Below are 18739 nucleotides of genomic sequence, written 5' to 3' on the forward strand. Positions count from 1 at the left end.
TTAGACTGAAGTGACGAGTGACAATTGCCACTTGCTTGCATGTCACTTCAACTAGACCATTATCTAAATAGCATGGCCTGTTGGTTGTAGGGGTGTAAGGGGTGATTTTCCACTTAGTACACCCAACTGTCAACCTCACTTCCACGTTAGTACACCCTGGACTGAAGACTAACGAGGCTCTGGCGACTGGCCCCATGGCCAGTATAATTTTGTTTGTATTGTCCTGTTCTTTTGTCCTTGTGTGTGCTGAGTGCCCCTTTACAGCCTCAGCTTTTAACGAAAGTCAGAACATTTTAAGCTTTTAAGATTTTACTTATGCAACGTTATAGTTGTTCTTTGTAAAGATAAGGGGCTGGACCCCGTATAATGTGACGGGTGCAAAATAGCCTAAGTGCTGATGCACCCAAAATTTTAAAATCAAATGTTACAAATGTCTGTTGGTTGTACAAGCACAGTGAAGACTCGAGAAGAAAGGGCACCTAATCCACATATTTGCAATTTGTGGTCATGTGGTTTGTCCCTTTGGTCTGAAAGCTCCCTAAGTATTAAAATCAAGCATATACAATTATCAGCACTATTTTTTTCAGGTATTATGTAATGTGCACATACTTGCCTTGTTTCAGTGACCAGGCAATTCAAGTAAGAATGAACAAAAGAATTCTAACCACTACTTTCCTTTGTTTCATCCATTTGTTATCTTGGTGAGAGCTTCGGAATTTGGAACATTACCATATTTCTCGATACTTCTGTGTCTTTGATGAAAAGATTGTCTCTGGCTATCGACCAGGCGAGTTGTGGAAAATATTTCAAGCTTTCGAGAGCTAACATCACTCTCATCTTCTACCCTTCCACAACTCCTGGTCGATAGCTTGAGAGAATCTTTTCATCTTTCGTCGCCAGGAAAGCTTCAAGACTTTATTTTTGTATCTTTGATTGTCTTTGAGCAAATGGTCCTGTCTTGAAGAAGGGTGCCGCTCATACATGCATATAGTCTGTACAGATATAAATACAATTAGTGGCATGCCCAAGGGTGGTTGGTTGGGGTCATCCCCTCCCCCCCCCTTTTACCCAGTATTCCTGAAATCCTGGACATGCCACTACAATATACATATACTGTACATACATATATGTGTGTACTTGTGAACCTCAAGTTGTTTCTTGTAGAAAGGACCAATATATTAATTCATCTCGGGTAAGTTACTGAAAAATTAACATGTTGCATTTACTATTACTTTACTTCCAAAAGTAACATGACAGGCAAGTAAATCTCCCAGTTCTTAATTTAAGTAACAAATTACCATTACAATCACTAATATAATTTTGTTAACACATCGACTCTGCATGGCCAGTTTTTGAACGTGACATTTAATTGGTACTGAAGAAGCTTTTAATTATTTACGGATAAAATTAATGTGCTGTTATGCAGACTTTTCATGTAATAATTATGTATGACTTCAATTGTTAGTTATGCTACATCTCATCTTCACTAGGTCTACAGTTGCATCTTCGAAAGGGAGAACATATGAGAAGAAACAAGTGTGCTCTGTATGTTCTAAAAAGTTTTGCTATGCAAGAGATCTTAAGAGGCATATGCGCATGCACACAGGAGAAAGACCATTCAGTTGTCCCATGTGTGGAAGAAGATTCAGCTTGATGAGTACACTGAGGAAGCACCTAAGGCTCCACACGCCAGAGAAACCTTACTTTTGCATAAAGTGTAGCAGAAGTTATGCCTCAGAGGCAGAAATGAGACACCATGAATTTACTCATCCATTGGGTTCAAGATGTTTTATTTAATATTGCCCCAGTGATGATTTGGTAAGCAGAATTGCATTGCTAAGAAACATAACTTTCATTAAATTTATTTTCATTATTATTATTGTAAAGTAATATGATATGTATGATAGATTTGCAGACAAAGCTGGACGTGATTTTGGTACACATCAGATCTGAGCTGGTACATAGACCTGTAAAAGTCAGGAAATTCATCTGTGGCTTAAAAAAGGACTCGAAAAATCATGAGATTTGTGTCAAAATCATATGTGTCATAATTTGATCCCCATCAGCAGCAAAAATAAATTGTTCACCTGACGATGAGAGAAGAGGTGATCTCTCGAAATGTAGTGTTAGAATTGGTATAATAAGTAGTAGCACTAGACAATGAATGACATCCAATTAACACTGCATGTAATAAAGAATCATAGTCACTAACATTCAGAGAATTTTAAGTGAAAACATTATAGATTGATCTACCCTGAAGACCCTAGAAGACTCAGGAACTTTGTTTTGGGAAAATGAGTGAGAACCTCTTGATAGACCAGAATTGATATTGTTGATATCAACAGTATGATTGTCACTATTTAATGGTGGCTCAGGGGGGAATGTAAGGAGTGACCTTTTTAGAATGGTGGGTCGAATGCAGGGCACTAACATGCCACGAAAATGGGTTGCTAGCAGCCCTAAACCTGCCCTAAAAACCTAACTACATAGGATTTAAAAGGAGTCCACTGTATATGAAAGGTATAAACAGTAATTTTTAGTATTGTATATTATACAGCCATCCTCCATGGTCTAAGGTGCCGTGCTTTGGACTCTGACTGCAGGGCAGCATGGGTTCGAGTCCGCCTGAGTCCTCGGCCTGTGTATAGGACCGGTGGCAACCCACCATCATGAGAAAATTTGGGAGCTACGAGTGAGTAGCGTAACCCAGTCACAGATATCTCCTATAATGGCTGGGGGTTCGACGTGCTGACCACACTTACCCATTACTGGTTGAAGATCTCAACAACTCTAGGTAGGATTGTGGGAGGGAGACTGGCAGCCTGGAGATAGGCCAAGGCCCTTCGAGGGCTGTCAAGCCACGGGTTATATTATACAAGCTTCCCACACACCTGGAAATCCCTGACTAACTGAAAAATAAAGCATGTAAGTTGGTTACAAGAGTTGAGTTTGGTCCTATCAGTTTTTGTGGGAAACAAATTTTTGCAAAGTGTTAGCAGCTGTATGTGCCCCGCACCAAACATGGAATGGCACTCTAGGGTCAACTCTCTCTCACTTAGAACAGTACACCCTATAAAACTACCTTCATGGAGGTTAATAAGGCTCTGGCTTCTGGACCAACAGCAAGAATGATTCCTACATTTCTGTATTATCCTGAGGTATGACTCTTGAGTTGTCCGTACACTGCCAACTTTTATACTGATCTTAAGCATTAGTGTTTTTAGTTTCACTTCATTATAGAATTGGTCACCATATAGTTATAAAAAAACGTACTATATGCTAAGGGCTATTACTTTTTATGCTATGGCAGCATGGTTTTGTGCTATTTGAATCACTGCGGAAATTATTTGGGTAAGAAGGAATTTACTCTCTGACCTGGATACATTTTTATTTTCAAGTAATTATAATAATCTTTACATATTGCACATGCTCACTTCTAGATTTGAAAACACAGTGGAACCTGCCCTATGGTGTATACTCGCTCCTTTGTATCTCTGGACCAAAGGCTGCACATAACAGCAAAGGAAGGGGGAATTGAGTGGACAGAGTGAACTGCTGAGAAGGCTGTTAACCACAGTTGCTTTCCCCCTCCACTCAATCCCATTCCCTCTCAAGTGTTCATTGGTGGACCCCTCTCGCATCACTACTTGTACAGATACTTGTTTATGTTCGCTTGCTCCAGAGATAACTGGAACAGGGTATAGTGGTTACACTTCCACCTTGTAATCGAGGAGTGCCAGGTTTGATCCTTTGTGAAGGCACACTGTACAGTGGTTCAGATCCTGCTTTAAACGGTAGGTTTGAATCTCGATTAGCCTATCTGAGCATAAAACAAATATTAAAAAAAAAAAGTAAGGATTGCATGTGGAAGAGAAATTAATAAATTCCAAGAAAATCTGAGACGGTGAATTAAATTGCTGGATGATATGACGTGAAAGCAAGTGATGTGGAAAAAAGTGTAAGTGTATTCATTTTTATTTCAGAATTATTAAGACATCAACCCAAACTTCGAAGGATTTGAAGAAACACAAGTGTACAATCTGCAGCAAAGGTTTCCGATCTACAACCCATCTCAAAGATCACATTAAAATACACACAGGAGAGAAACCCTACAGTTGTGCTATATGTGCCAGGAAGTTTAGACAGAAAGCTCACCTGAATGAACATGTGTTGGTGCATAAACCAGACAAGCCATTTTACTGCAGAGTTTGTAGCAGAAGTTTTGTCACTGAAGAAAAACTCCAGAAGCATAGTGTCATACATGAAGTATTTTCCAGGCTACTTCCAAATAACACTGGCCATTAATTGTGATTGTCCCATGTTCCTATGTGGTTGAATGTTTTCTTTAATTTCTAAAATTTACAGTCTTAATTCGGAAGTTTTATCATCTGTATGTATTGCACCCAGTATTTGCTGAGAGTGCTTTGCTACAGATTTTTGTAAGCATATTTTAGTTATCTTTTGTGTTCCTCAGCACATAATTATATTTTTATCCAAATGGTCCTCTTCTTATGGATATACTTCGCATATAGCAAAATTGCAACTTTTACAGTCTGAAAAATGAAAAGGTTTGCATTGGAATTTTTCAAATGCTCTGTGAATAGCAAATCTCTGTCTTGAAACATCTGCCTATTGTACACACAAGTGAACTTTGTGTCAATTGAGAATACCATCATTTCAGCTTTATGAAAATAGAATTTATACTGAATATATGAATATATATATATATATATATATTATTTGCAAAAGTTTACAAATAATACAAATTATCCAAGTTTGAATTAAACTCTATATGAAAAGCGTAAACAGTTATTTTTAGTTTGATAGATTACACAGGTTCCCACACACCTGGAAATGTCAGCGAATTTGAAAAAAAATAATGCATATCTCAGGGAAAATCTTCAAATTGATCAGTGTATCCTAATAAAGCACATTGAAGGCTAGAATATGCTGCTGCCTGCTGATAATAGTTACAATATTAAGTACAAATGATTAAAACTGCAATAACTTTACGCAAGCTACTTTCAAGATATAGGCTTTAGGTATGCTTATTTTGCATTACACATTAAAATGCAAAAATATTTATATGTTCTCTATGTGATTGTTTCAAATTTTATTTTTTGCTTTGTGGTACAAAGTACATTTTGTAATGGTGTGTTTCACTCCCAGACTGTCTGTAATCTTTGTCATAGATGTTATTTTGTTCTTGAATTCTGTCATTTGTATCCTTGTAATAATAATTATAATAATAATATAACAATAATAATTAGGGATAAACTGATATGAAATTTTTGGCAATACCAATAACCAAGCTTCTAGTGATCAAATGTAAAATTGCAAATGTTCACCTCCTTAATTATTGTATGCAACGAAGTGATTTCAATGGTGTTTTTGCCTTTGAAAAGATAAAATGCATATTTAGACTTTTAATGATATTAATGATACAAAACTATGACATGCAAATTTTCTTTTTATTCATAAAATAATAACATTTCAGAGTTTTGTGCTTAAATATAGGCTAAATTACCAGTAAATTACTGGCAATTGTAATGATAAAATGATGCACTGATGTGCCTATATTGGCTGATACTGATTGGGTACAAATTAATCTGCTTTGCTCTAAGGTCTGTTCCATTCCCCATGGATGGCTATTGCTTCTTTGATGATTTGGTTCCATTGAATGATTTTCTGATAATCTTGGTTCTTGTGAAGTCAATTCTATGGTCAGGTCTTCCTGATGACTTAGTGGTAACGTCATTGGCTTGCAATCAAGGTCCTGGGTCTGATACCCAGTGGAAGCACATTGAACAGTGGTTCGAATCCCACTTTTAACTTTAGGTCCATTCCCGATTTGCCTATCTGTGCATTAAGTGGACTTGAAACAAAAATTCAAACAATTCATACATTTACCTACGTTAACTTGCGACAGTGACTCTCAGGTTTCGAACCCAAGACTCATAGCATCGTAAAGTGATTCTCTAACCATTCTGCAGCAAGGGCCAGCAAACATCTAATTTTCAGCCCATATGATATTTCACTTTGAGGCAGTCTCTCTTTGAAATACTATAAAATCATTTGGAATACACAGTAAAGTGTACTGTTTTCCTCGACAACCACCAAATACTGGGGTACGTCTATGATGTATGTGTATTATCCAAATCTATGGTAAATACAATCCAGAATGAACTCCATTCCATTTGCAGAAAGGAATGATTTTGGTCAAATTTAAACCACCAGTGTGGATTTTGATGTACACTCGCCTCACTTAATACTCCAGCATTTTGTTTCTTTATACACCGTATTTGCAGAAGATACAATTCAACATATAAGCAGTGATCGAATTGGGCCGGTATGAGCCAGTAAATTAAGATACCAAAAAGCATACCGGCAGTAAATTTTTAAAATTGGCACTTCTTTTTATCACAAGTAGCTATGCAATGGGCAACAATGTACTCAATCATTTCTCTCTCTTTTTATGTGGAGAGAGAATGAGAATCGATGTATTTTTTAAGAAATCACAAAAAAGGATTGTATCAAACGACAGGTCTGTGCATCAGATCATACTGGCAGTAATTTATTTCCAATTCGGACACTACATACAAGTGTATCAATATACGCTGTATAAAACACCACACCTTATTACTAACTTTGTTGACCTTGTACATTTATTAATACAAAATTTCTATATTTGCCCATTTTGCCTCTGGTTTCTCTCACATGAAGTGAGTCCGGATTACTTGTCATAAAGAAAAACTTGCAAATTATAATTTATTTTTAAATAGATAGTTTATTTAAATATATCGAGCCACTTATTTTCTTTTAGACAAGAATGAATTTCTGTATTAGCTGTGACTGAAAAAAAAATCACAGCCTCTTTGTAGCTGGTCAGTACTTTGAATGTGACGGAGTGCTTGGTTATGGTTTTGTTACTCTTGTGTGGTAATCATCTTCTGAGTGATTTGGATTTTCTACAATCTCTGATTTAATGTCTAGAGGACAGGTGGTTCATATATGGAGCACTGTCTATAAGCTCGTTTGAATGGCTGGTCCATATATGTACCTGCATCATGTGACAGTAATTAACACATGATTCCTCCGAAACTACAGATATTTCAGTTCTGTAGTTTCTTTTACGGACACATGAAGGCATTAATAAACTGGCTCTTCAACCTGTGAGGACCAAGGCCTATCTATAGAACTGCCAGCCTCACTCCCACCTGCAGAGGTAGGCGATCATCCAACCTGTTACGTGGTGATGTGTGGTCAGCAATGCAAACCCCCAGATGTTCTTTTAGGTTCACATGAAGGTATTACATCTTTGAAGTACAACACAATACAAGTATTGGATGTTTGTCAAAATCTAGTTTATTTTTAGTTGATATGAATTTTCAAGCATGTACTTTTCATATGCATATACATGTTTCTAAACAATCGCAGAATGAGAGCTATATGAGACAGTTGAAGTTTGGTTTATTTTCTATGCAATTGCTATGGTTTTTACAACCTGTAAAATTTTGACATTCCGTCTTGTTAGAAGCACAATTCCAATAACCAAGTTTTTTACTCTAGAAATCCCCTTTTCAGTAGCCCCTTGATTATAGTATCAGAACAAGTTTTGTGTGTTCGTGTGCTATTCTGCTATTGACAATTTTGACGAAGAAGAAAGAAGAATTTCGAGCTCTGTTGAAATTATGATGCCTGTTAATTGCCTTTTTTTTACTGTTTAAAATCTGTCTGCATGTAGCACATGAAAAATATGCACAAGAAATGCTATGACACAGTGGCAGCACATTTTTTGCCTTCTCACTATGGCCTCTGAATGCTAAACTCCATATACCACAGCAATGTGGTTTTGAAATAACCAAAGGAAGCATCCAATATTTTTCTCAAATTAGTGTTTTGGCAAATTTTACTCCACTGTATCTCCTGAACCAAATGTCCAAAAATATTCAAAATTTACATTTTTTGTATCCACATAAGGAAGGAATGTAAAAAATTCGAAGAAAAAGTGAGATGATGGGTTAAATGGCTGTATAATTTGACATGAGAGCAAGTGATATGGAAAAGAGTGTAAGTGTATTCATTTTTATTTCAGAATTGATAATACAACAATCAAGACTTCGGAGGATTTGAAGAAACACAAGTGTACATTCTGCAACAGAGGTTTCCGAGCTACCTCCCATCTTAAGGATCACATTAAGATACACACAGGAGAGAAACCCTACAGTTGTGACATATGTGGCAAGAAGTTTAGGCGGAAGGCTCACCTGCAATCGCATGTGTTTGTGCACAAACCAGACAAGCCATTTTACTGCAATGTTTGTAGCAGAAGTTTTGACACTGAAGAAAAACTCCAGGAACATAGTGTCATACATGAGCTTTTTGCCAGGCTATTTCCAAATAACAGTGGCCATTAATAGAGTTGAACCAATATTTGTATGTGGTTGTGTAGTTTTTTAAATTCTAAAATATACAGACTAAAATTGATAGAATTGATCAGTGATCAGAATGCTACAATTTAAAAGTAGCTTCGCCACAACTACACTGCTCATCCAAAAATGTACCTTCGCTACAGCTACAGCTACATTTACCAAAAAGTAGCTCGCTACACTGATCTTGTTTGCTACTACTCTACTTTGGCATGAAGAAATATAAAAACCTAGGGATATTCAATATTAGCCCTTAGCAATTGTACTTTCTAAATAATAAGGAAAGCTGCCAAACTAATGTTTACAACTATACATAAATATATTTTGGGAAGATTGATTTATGTAAGCATATCAACATATTTTTTGTTAAGAATAATTATTTCATTTTTAATACACAAATATGAATGCAGTATTTTAAACTAAAAACTGATCATTGGCAATTTGTTTCTCACTGACTCTTTCTAGGATGATAATATTCTCGAGGATGATGGATATCCAGATATCCCCATTTTTTAGATATCTGCCATTAAGATAAAATTATTCTTCAAAATAAAATTGCAACTAAAAATTTATGTACAACAATTTTGATAACTACATTGAAAATTGACACCAGCAGGCTCTCGCTTTCCTGTGCGTTCAATTTAAGGTTCGGCTGGACCTTTGGTCGATGCGAAGGCAATTTTCCTCTCCTTTCTAAAGACTGCTGTGAATCCAAATCCGAAAAATTACATATGCTTGTAATTCCTTCTGGAGCATTCACATAAATCTTCATGTGGTTTGCTTTCACTGTTGCCCAAATATTCTCAATAGTTTTGTGATTACAAACTAGTGCAGGACTGCTGGCACTCTACCAAGTGGTTGAGTTATAGTAAAATGCTGCAGCTCTGAGTATGTAATGCATCTAAAAGAAATGGATTGCTAGTTTTTGCTCTGCAAGTTATAAGATACTTGTTTTACACATTAATTAATGACTTTGCTGTCGTTTATACCATGGACATCCTTTGGATATTTTCCATGGAGGGGCAAGCAAGGCATTTTTTGTAGCCCGAAAACTAGGCATATTTCTCTCCATACTAGCATTATTCGATAAAAAAAAATTGAAGTTACCATTTTCCTGCAACACTCTCATAATAAAGTAAATTGCTGTGACTGAATCAGATTATATGTGTGAAAGATACACTAGGTTGACACATTTTCCGGGGAAAAGGGTAGTCTCTCCTTGCATCCCCTTAGGTCATCCATGGCTTACACTGCTCATGCTATGTTTATAGGGCACGCAGAAAGAATTGCTCACCTTCATCTCTGATAACGCCAGGCCAATAATAAAGACATTTCTATTTCAGTGATGTAAGATGTGAATTTCAGTGTCTCAAGAACCAAAACAAATATACAGGGTGTCATTTTAATGGCACCCACGGGCCACAGATTCGTATAGAGGACATCAAAACAAACAACATTTCCCAGTAACATTTTTCTCGTTGGTGCGTCGATTCGACGCTACAGCCGTTCAAAAAAGACCGTTTTGCCACCTGGATGCTGGCAACCCAACACAACATTTGATCGTACCTGTGACCTCATATCCTGCGGCGAAACAGCGCACGGCAGGGTTGCAAGGAACACACAAATTTTGTGAAAAATGACAAACTACCAACCACATTATTAGCTGTAAAACGAAGTGAGAAACGCGTCCAGTAGACCGAACACCATAGCCTAACAGCCAAAAGATCAGCAGTCATCTCAGGGGAAGGGGGAAGTGAACCAACGATATGAGAAATGGTAAAAAAATCGTATTCAAAATGAAATGTCAATGTCGGATTTTGTCTCAGTCTACATCTAAAATATAAACAACAATACATTTTATTGGACTTACAGGTTACACGTGGCTGTTTACGCCCAACTACATGTCAAATATTTGTAAATCTCGTTGCAAGTAGTGTTGCCCAAGGGATGAGACGAGACAGGCTTTTAAAAATTCGAGACGAGATTGATCATGTGTACCGAGACAAACGAATATTTTCGAGACGAGACAGCATTTCACAGCATTTCCACGAGATGAGACAGGCCAAAGTCTCGTCTCGTGGCAACACTAGTTGCAAGGTTGATATCTACAGGTTTGTGTCCAGATGCCATGCGGTACTTTTGTGCTGATAACGGAAGTGTCCGAGGTTCACGTTGTTACATTACGGCTAAAACAAGTACAACTACAATCTAATGATGAATCGGTACCGAATATACTGCCCTGTTCACATTTGCAAACTATTACGTATGTATCCGGTGCATAGATAAACACATAGTCGTCTTAGAGCTTGTATTACTACTACTTATATCCCTGTATTTTCAATCATTTTTGACACTTGCCTCATAATGCTCTGAATATACATTATATTATCTATTGCTTACCTTTGGAATTCTGAGTTATTTCATTTCTATTTTGTCATCTGTTCAGTATGTCACAGACAACTAGCATCAGAAGAACGAAGTGGATAGACTAAATTGTAGATGCCAACTTGGTAACTAGATTTGCAAATATTTGACATGTAAACCGAGACAAAATTCGATATGACCACTTCCACTTGAATTCTATTTTCTTTCTACTATTTTTCATATTGTTTGTTTACTTCCTGTTAGGTTACAGAACGTGTTTTCTCGTTTTGTGTTACGGTACATAATGTGGCTGATTGTAGCTATGTCATTTTTCACAGATTATGTGTGTTCCTGGCAACCCTAGAACGCATCGCTTCACGATGGGATATGACGTCACAAATGCAATAAAATGTTGTGTGTGGTTGCCAGCATTCAGGTGGCAAAACGGGCTTTTTTGAACGACTGTAGCGCCGAAACGACACACCAACGAGAAAAATGTTACTGAGAAAAGTTGTTTGTTTTGATGTCCTCTATACGTTTCTGTGGTCCGTGGGCGCCATTAAAATGACACCCTGTATAACTGTTTCTGAAATATGTTGCACATCTCATATCTCTATCATTATCCATAAAATGATTGGATTTAAAACACATTGCCTATTTGTTTCGTAGTGGAAATATCCATTGGAAGATTTGACTCACGTAGAGTCATATTAATTGAACAGTTTGTACTCCACTTTAAACTGTAAGGCCTGTCCAGATTACCGTATTTGAGCATCAGTTCCCGCAATCATTCAACTAACTCTGTAGCCTTCTTAAATCCTAAGGTTTATGGCTGCAACAACACAAGCCTTCCATCTGTCCCTATCCTGAGCGAGATCAATCCAATCTTTTCCATCCTTACCGATTTCCTTAAGGTCCATCTCAACGTTATCCCTCCATCTTCATCTTGAGCTTCCTACAGGTCTCTTACCATCAGGTTTCCCAACGAGACTCCTGTAAACTTTTTTTTTCTCTCCCATTCGTGCCACATGGCCTGACCACCTAAGTCATTCCACAATAATTTATCACAAGTTGTTTTGGATGGAGGACCTGCCCTCCCCCTCCCTCCCACATGCACACTTCCTCCAAAAAAAGGAATATCCCTTAGGATCAAGGTTGCAGCAATTTTTTCAAAATAAAGAAATTTTCATAATTGTTAAATGGTTGTTATTTACATGCAAGATTGACTTCATATTTTTGAGAGTGTTGCATGTGATCAATCTGGTTAATGCACATTCGGCGTACATATGGAGGGGCAAAGGGGGAAATCCCCTGAAAAATACTTTTTTTTAAAAAAATTGCCCCCCCCCCCCCGAAAAAAGGATATGAAAAGTTCAAAATGCACATAGAAATTATTGCTGGCATGTAAGAAACAGAAAAATATTTGCATCATTGTCATATGACCAATGTAACGCGAGTTGTACCCCTGAAACGAAAGGCTTGTACGCCACTGTCTCAAGCTACGGAATTGAGCGAACTGCAGAGTTACATTGAAATGACTATAGCTCAGAAACTAAATGCCATAGAGATATGAAAGATATACCGTTGTATGCAGAATGAATCACAGATTCAGACGATATATAATAATTTGTGCACATTCGGCATACATATGGAGGGGGAAATTGGGGAAATCCCCTGAAAAATACTTTTTTTTTAAAAGGGGTTTCTCTCCCCCCTCCTGAAAAAAAAAAGGGTATGAAAAGTTCAAAATGCAGCAGGCACAAACGACACTAGCACACTTTTCACACCACAAGAAAAGCACGTAGATGACAAAGAAGTCCTTGGAAGTCTGTCACTTCACTCAAAAAATATCCTCGCACTTGGGCACAAAACGACACACACCTACGCATAACTTTCACAGATGAAAAGCTAGAACGCAGTGAAAAATGAGCGCCGATTCACGGATGAAAAGCTAGAACGCAGTGAAAAATGAGCGCCGATTCGTGCAGCTGCTTGAAATTCTATTTTTAGACAATGCAGGGAGGGTAACCTGTGTTGCAACTTGTGGAACACTTGTGCTAAAAAACAAAGGTTTCCTTCAGCATGCCTCGAAATTCCATTCTCACAACACACATTCAACAACCAGTCTTCCCCTTCCCTCACCCCCACCCCCTGCTTGCGCCCACACGGAAAACTTTCATTTTGACATCGGATACTGATAAACAAGCTTCCTTCAAATGCAGTTAACAGGAGGGAGTGAAAAGCATTGCCTTAGAACAACAAAGCTGGTCTACCTTTGTCGGCAAAAATTTTTCCTTGAAAAGAGACGCAAAAGAGAAGTCCCTTTTTGGGCCTTTTCCCCACCCACCCAGCATCGAATGACATGGGTACCTGGGGGAAACCTTGGGGGTAAAGGCGGTCAGGGGCATGATGCTGATCACATCACCCCCACTCACGACCGGATCAAGAAAGTGTGGGACGTTACCCCCACACCCCTATATGCCTTCATGGCATGGTGCTAAGCACAGGGGAGCACTTTAGTTACTTTAGTTACTTTAGACTGGAAATATGTATACTGGATATCTTAATTTTGAATATCTAGATATCTTGGTATATTTTTATCTGAATATCTGATATTTGGATTTTCCATATACTGCCACTGGATATCAGAATTATTGAGATACTAATAGTCTGGGATATCAGAATCACCTGCATTATCTGCATTGCCATTATCTTATAATAAGCTTGTTCATTGTGAACATCCTGCACAAGTAAAGATACTCTATAGTATGTGTCATTATTGACAATCGTTTGACACTGTTGTCACTTACAACATTTATTTCAAAAAGCCAGGAAGAAATGTAGCTGTAGTGAATTTTGCTACATGCTACAGCTACAAATTTTGTTCACTTCTAAGATTTGATAATACAGTGGGACCTCCCCTATGGTATAGTGGTTACACTCCTGCGTTGTTATAGGAATCCTGGGTTTGATCCATGCTGCAGGCACATTGCTCAGTGCTTCTCAGATCCAACTTTAAACTGTAGGCCTAGTCTCGATTAGCCTATCTGAGCATAAAGTGGATTTAAACTCTGACAACATATTGGAAAGCCATATATTCCACAATGTCTTTTCTGCCTACTAGACACAATGTCTTTTCTCCCTGCTAGAGAGAGAGAAAGTGAGAGTGAGTGAGTGAGTAATGAGAAATGAGTACATTAATTCAAGAGGACATTTCTAGAAAGAAACCTGACTTCCTTGATTTTCTATTTTCATTCATTCATTCTTGGTTGTACGTAGAACATAGATTCTTTATTTTCTACTTGACTACTACACCATCATGTCCCATCTCCTGCACTATGGCCTCGTACAGCCCTTGTTTCTTTTGTTTGTTCCTGTAATTGACACTACATAAATTTCACGGACACTCATGTTCACTGTACAGTTCTACAAACTTTATGGTGTTGGACTCTGACTACATTCTAATCATGGTTAATTTTAAAAAAATATATACGAGGGTTATTTTTAATTAAGGTTCGTTTTTGCAATAAAAAGGAAGTAAGTAAATGTTTTTCACAAAACCATTTATTTTCTGAATTTACATACACTTCTCTATTTTTCTACATAATTTCCTTGCCGGTTTAAACGTTTATCGAGTTTTTGGATACCCTCCTCATATAACTCTGCCGCCTGTGATGATAGCCAGTTATTCACGGTCGTTTTTACTTCATCAGTGTCTAAACGCTTGCTGCCCAGGAAGGTCTTCAGATGGCGGAAGAGGTGGTTGTTGCTGGGTGCAAGGTCTGGAGTGTATGGTGGATGATCGAATACCAAAAGATTCGATCAGATCTTGAGTTTGAGTCGCAGCATGTGATCTTGCATTGTCATGAATCAGTACGACACCGGCTGACAGCATTCCACACTTTTTGTTCTGGATTGCTCAACAAAGTTTTCTTATGGTCTCACAGTAGGAAGCTGAGTTAATTGTTGTTCCTTGGGGCAAAAAGTCCACTAACAAAACACCCTGCCTGTCCCAAAACACAGTTGCCATGATCTTGCACTGTGAAAGTGTCTCTTGCTTTCACTTTGACCGGCTGGAAAGTATTCGATCATCTGCCACACAGTCCAGACCTTGCACCTAGCGACTACCACCTCTTCCGCCATCTGAAGACCTTCCTGGGTGGCAAGCGTTTAAACACTGATGGACAAGTGAAAACGACCGTGAGTAACTGGCTAACATCACAGTTGACAGAGTTCTATGAGAAGGGTATCAAAAAACTCTTATTTTGTTACGATAAATGTTTAAACCAGCAAGAAAATTATGTAGAAAAATAGAGAAGTGTGTAAATTCAGAAAATAAATGGTTTTGTGAAAAACATTTACTTACTTCATTTTTATTGCAAATTGGACCTTACTTAAAAAATAACCCTCGTATAATAACATACTGCAACATAGACTCTACTGCCCTCAGAAAGCATTTACATTGAGTGGTCTGTCAAATCAATGCACGAATGAAGAAAATCGATGGGGAAGGAAGCAAATCGCCACTCGACTATCCTGGCTATTGGACTGAGTACCGGCTCCAGTACTCTCCCCAGTTGTCTACATAAGGAGAGTAGCTCACGTTTGACCCTACTTGCTCCCAAGACTAGTAGAGGAGAAGGCTGGGGCCATACCTGATCACGTGGTCCTTGACGTCACGTGCGGACAGATCGCTCTACGCTCCGGTTTCGCAGCCGAATCAAAGCAGTAATTATGAACAAAAAAGAGCCGTAATTATGCCCAGAAGCTAATTGGGAGTGAATACACAGACTTACTTAGGATCCGACATAACGTATGTCCTTACAGTTGGATTACACAGCCATTTACGCACACATTTTATCGGTAGTTTATAAGTCGTCACATTCCTCTGTGAAACATTAGTTTCATGTAAAATTGCGGTTAATACACCTAGTAATGCATTTTGTTAGGGCAGAAAGAAAAATATGTATGTTGAATGCGTAAAATAATTTTGTTAAATAAAGAAAGGCAGAAAGCCAAAATTATGGATAAGTTGAATATGTAAAAGAAAACAATCTCGTCTATTACTCTCTTTTAGGAGTGAGAGAGGAGCTGTTTTCACTTAACTTCTTCAAATTTGGTAACTTTGCTTCGTCTATTGGTATTTATTTCTTAATTAATTTTCCTTATTCAGATTACAATTCTGAGTCTTATGAATCTTTGAACTACACAGGGAGGAATGTGAGGAAGTTCCTTGTGTATTATGTAACACACAATTTAAAAAACTTTTCACTGAACGAAAACTTGAGACATAGAACTGAAGAAAGTCGAGGGTCACTTTATATACTTATACGTATATATAATCAGTTGAATGTCAAACAGGGGTGCCCACAGGCGGGTATGTGAAAGCTGGTTGAGTCCACTTAACTTTTGGAGGGGGGGATTGTGATGAAAATTTGACTGAATAAATAATAGAACAATGGAGGACGGAAGTTGAACTACGTTGTCATTTAAGCATCACTCGTATATAAATAGCAAGTTGTGTATTTTGAAGTGTATGGTAGCCTGATGTTGTGTAATGAGACTACTGGTATTGCAATCCACTAACAAGTCTCGTTAAATGCGATGTGTTCAGTTATATATTGTCGCCCCCCGTTTTTATTTTTCATCGGAGATCACGACACGTCGCAACACCTCACTGAAGGCATTGTGAACTGCAACACCTCACAACCCACCAGGGGGCGAAATCATTGAAAACTGGTGAGGGGGAGAAAGTTCGTAACCTACAACCCCTCTCCCCACAAACATATGTGTGAATTATACGATGTACATATTTGTAATGTTATTAAAAGTAAAAATAAATTACTCAATTAAAATAATTATTGTGATTATTAATTAGAAATTAATTTGTTACTTTCATACATATCAGATAGTGTAAAGCAGCTAACTAATTCCTTTACTAACCGGTTAAAGATGTTAATAAATTATGGCAGTTGAAGTGGTTTTATTATGTGTAAGTTTTTGTTTAGTTTGTGCACTATGTTAATATAAATCAATTAGATTTCATAGTTATTATTGTTTTGCATTCTTGTTTTACTTTTACTGTGCGTATTGATGTAGATTTGTTAATGATCTCTTGAGACAGAAAGCATTCAACACTAACAACTACACTAATTTGTGTGTGTTTTGAATATTATTCTTAGTAAAGTATATTTGAAATTAAAAGTAATTGCTTATCTTTCCACTGTTATAACAAAAACTCTTTCCCCCGGGAAATTTTTGGTGTTTTTTTTTTGTGGCCAAGATTGTTGGTGGGGGGGAAATCCCCCTTGTCCCCTCCAGGATTTCGCACCCTGAACCCAACAATCCAGAAATACAAGAAAAAAGGAGCGAAAAGAACAAAACAGATCAGCCTTTCCATGTTTCTTTCCGTATGGGGTAAAGACTCAGCTGGGTTTTGTCCGCCCATGACGTCACACCCGCGGCAGTTGCGAAAAGAGGCGTGTCTGACCCCAGCCTTTCCCTCTAGTAGTCTTGACTTGCTCCAGCTACTCTCCTGTCTACTTTGCTAATGTAAACCAGGCTTTAGTCATAAATCCCCACTGCTACGAGGTACATGGACTGATGCTGCATTTCCACAATGACTTTTTCTTGGTGGCTTAACACATTAAGTAGCCAACTTTTGATCTCATCATGGAATTCCCAGATTCAAGTCCTGGCATAATCATGGGTGTTCTTTGTGACTGCCCCTTTATCAATTTAATCAAATCATCATTCATTCTTATCTTCAAGATGGCCAAAAGTGACAGAAAAGATGTTAAATAACAAGAATGAAAATATCACAATGTTCTTCTGATTCAACACTAATTTTGTTGATTTTGATTATTAGCTAGTTTTGGTATCCAATGCAGCTGCACTGAACACCTTTTCATTATGTGATCAGGCATCCCCGATGGTGCAGTTGCCTTGTAATCAAAGGGTCTTGAGTTCTATTCCCAATGGAGTGTGCCTAGTGGTTTGGATCCCACTTTAAACTGTAGGTCCAGTCCTGATTAGCTTTAGTGTGCATAAAGTAGACTTAAAACACTAACTCAGTCAATAATCATTATGTGATCATACTGCCTGGACACCCAATTAGTGACATTGGTATGCACAAGTTAACACACAAATAATCAGGCTTCAGAAGATGAAGACTTGAAAAAATCTGAAAGAAAAATGTATAAAATTAACTTTAAATTATAAAAGACCTATATTAAAAAAAATACCTGTAAAGTTACTTTAGGTACAAATATATTTGAACTTTTCATAAAAATAAAAAATAAAAATCTTTGTAGTGCTGAGAGTACTTAAATAATTTGATATGACTATTTAGTGGTGTAAATATCTGAAGATGAAATGCCATCATGTGCTATTGTATTTTTCATTTTTGTTTCAAGCTTACATTTAATACATCTCAAGGTTTTATGCACTATCTTTTTGAACTTCAGCAGAAGTAAAAAATAAATTTCCATTGCAAAATTTTGAGAATAAAAAATTGAATAAAATGCCCAAAACAACATTAAGGTACAAAATTAATTTCATTTCGAAATAAATTCAAGCTTCAGAATAACCCCTTCATGTAAAAAAATTGGCTTACTTATTCAATTTTATAACATTATTACACAAATTTCCAGCAAAAATTTTAACAGAAAAGAAGTGATTTTGAGCAAAACTTTCTAAAAAAACTCAAAACCACACTTTAAGTAGCTACAGAATGAATTTCATTTCAATTGTTTAGCTCTAATTGTTTTCAAGATATTAGGTTTTCCGTAAACAGCTATGTGAGGGGAAGAAAAGAAAAAGCTATCCACCTTAGAAAAATTATCATTCTAAGAGACTTAAGCCCAGGAAATATTGTTAAACACTGTTCCTGATATCCTAAAGCATGTGCAAATCTATGTATTAAAAATAATTTTTTTGTGATGTGG

General features: G+C 37.3%; 1 protein-coding gene across 27 annotated transcripts in view; it reads left to right on the forward strand.

Moving 5' to 3' along the window:
* The window catches only part of LOC145992033 (uncharacterized), a 280869-nt gene that overhangs the window by 58190 nt on the left and 203940 nt on the right, over nucleotides 1–18739 (forward strand). The window contains exons 4-5 of one of the 27 annotated variants that reach the window (XM_083128139.1): nucleotides 1491–1818; nucleotides 3984–4121. The exons of 24 other annotated variants lie outside the window; for them this stretch is intronic. In XM_083128139.1, coding sequence (XP_082984265.1) covers nucleotides 1491–1797 — 307 coding nt within the window. In that variant the 3' untranslated portion in view covers nucleotides 1798–1818; nucleotides 3984–4121. Of the gene's footprint in view, nucleotides 1–1490; nucleotides 1819–3983; nucleotides 4513–8095; nucleotides 8453–18739 lie in introns of those variants that run through there. 2 more of the 27 variants (XM_083128133.1, XM_083128132.1) reach the window with 2 other exon arrangements.

The sequence above is a fragment of the Lepisma saccharinum genome, chromosome 9 (assembly GCF_977018435.1).
Source record: "Lepisma saccharinum chromosome 9, izLepSacc3.1, whole genome shotgun sequence".
Taxonomy (NCBI): Eukaryota; Metazoa; Arthropoda; class Insecta; order Zygentoma; family Lepismatidae; genus Lepisma; species Lepisma saccharinum.